At 66.1% G+C, this 1,060-nt stretch overlaps 1 protein-coding gene across 1 annotated transcript in view; it reads right to left on the reverse strand.

The window, feature by feature from the left end:
• Nucleotides 1-78: 78 nt before the first annotated feature.
• LOC104511495 (rho guanine nucleotide exchange factor 11-like) overlaps nt 79-1,060 on the reverse strand; it is a gene marked incomplete at both ends in the record, with an annotated part of 4,148 nt that continues 3,166 nt past the window's right edge. The window contains 4 exons of the mRNA XM_010154134.1: nt 79-166; nt 293-460; nt 683-758; nt 849-1,027. Of these exons, the coding sequence (XP_010152436.1) occupies nt 79-166; nt 293-460; nt 683-758; nt 849-1,027 (511 nt within the window). The remainder of the gene's footprint in view (nt 167-292; nt 461-682; nt 759-848; nt 1,028-1,060) is intronic.

Consider the following 1,060-nt stretch of genomic DNA (forward strand, 5'->3'; position numbering starts at 1 on the left):
CTGGGGGGGATGCTGCCCCCCCAGCGAAGCCCCCACGCTGGGCCCACCGCTGCCAGCCCCCGTCCCGCCCAGCCTTACGTGTTCTTCTCGGAGGATGTCAGTGCCACCAGCTCGTAGATCTGGGGGCCCAGCTCCGACGTGCAGATGATGAAGAGCGCTCGTTTATCTGCATGGGCCGAAGAGGAAGGTCAGAGCACGGCGAGGGCTTTACCCCGCCCCACCGTGTCACCAGCACGGCCGTGGCTGTCCTGGCCGCCACCCCCCGTGGCCTGTCCCCGGCCCTTCTCCCCACCTGTGGCCACGGAGCGGATAAGCACCGAGTTGAGCTTGAGGATGGGGCTGAAGGTCTGCTTGTTGTCTGAAGAGCCCAGCGCTGTCTTGCTGTGGCACTTGAGCACCAGTTTCTCATCCTGCTTCTGCAGCAGCACCAAGAGATCCTCGAGGAGCAGCACGTGCAGGTCTGGGGGAGATGGAGAGCAGAGGCTCAGCTGGGGATGCGCTCACAAGCCACATGGAAGCTCCCTCCTCGGAGCCAGGAGGGATGCTGGCCCGCTGGATGCAGCAAAGAGGGAGCTTAGGGGGTCCCTGTGATGCTGCTGGGGCTGGGGGTACAATGCCCATGTCCTGAGGATGCAGGGGCTCTCCCAGTGCTCCCAGTACCGGGCGGTGGGAAGGCCCGTACCCACGGTCTTGTCCTTGCTGATGCGCCAGGTGAGGGGTCCTTCGTGGATCATGCGCCGGGAGGTGAGGTCCAGGCTCTGCGGCAAAACGCGGGCGGTGGTGAGGGTGGGCCGGGGCCGGGCAGACCCCCAGCAGCCCCCCCGCTGCTGCCTGAGAGCTGGGGCTACCTTGAACTCGGCAGCCAGCGGGTTGCTGGTCCTCTCCAGCGAGGTGGCATCCAGGCGTTTCTGGTAGCCTTCCAGCCGGTGCCGGTTCTCCGCCCGTTTCACCGCCTCGTTCACGTACTTGAGGATGTCCCGACACTGGTCCCGGGCTCGGCACAGCTTGTCGTGCTCCGAGGTGCCCGCTGGGGTGGCAGAGAGGTGACAGCGAGTCAGCG

This window comes from Eurypyga helias, unplaced genomic scaffold (genome assembly GCF_000690775.1).
Source record: "Eurypyga helias isolate BGI_N326 unplaced genomic scaffold, ASM69077v1 scaffold30636, whole genome shotgun sequence".
Classification (NCBI taxonomy): domain Eukaryota; kingdom Metazoa; phylum Chordata; class Aves; order Eurypygiformes; family Eurypygidae; genus Eurypyga; species Eurypyga helias.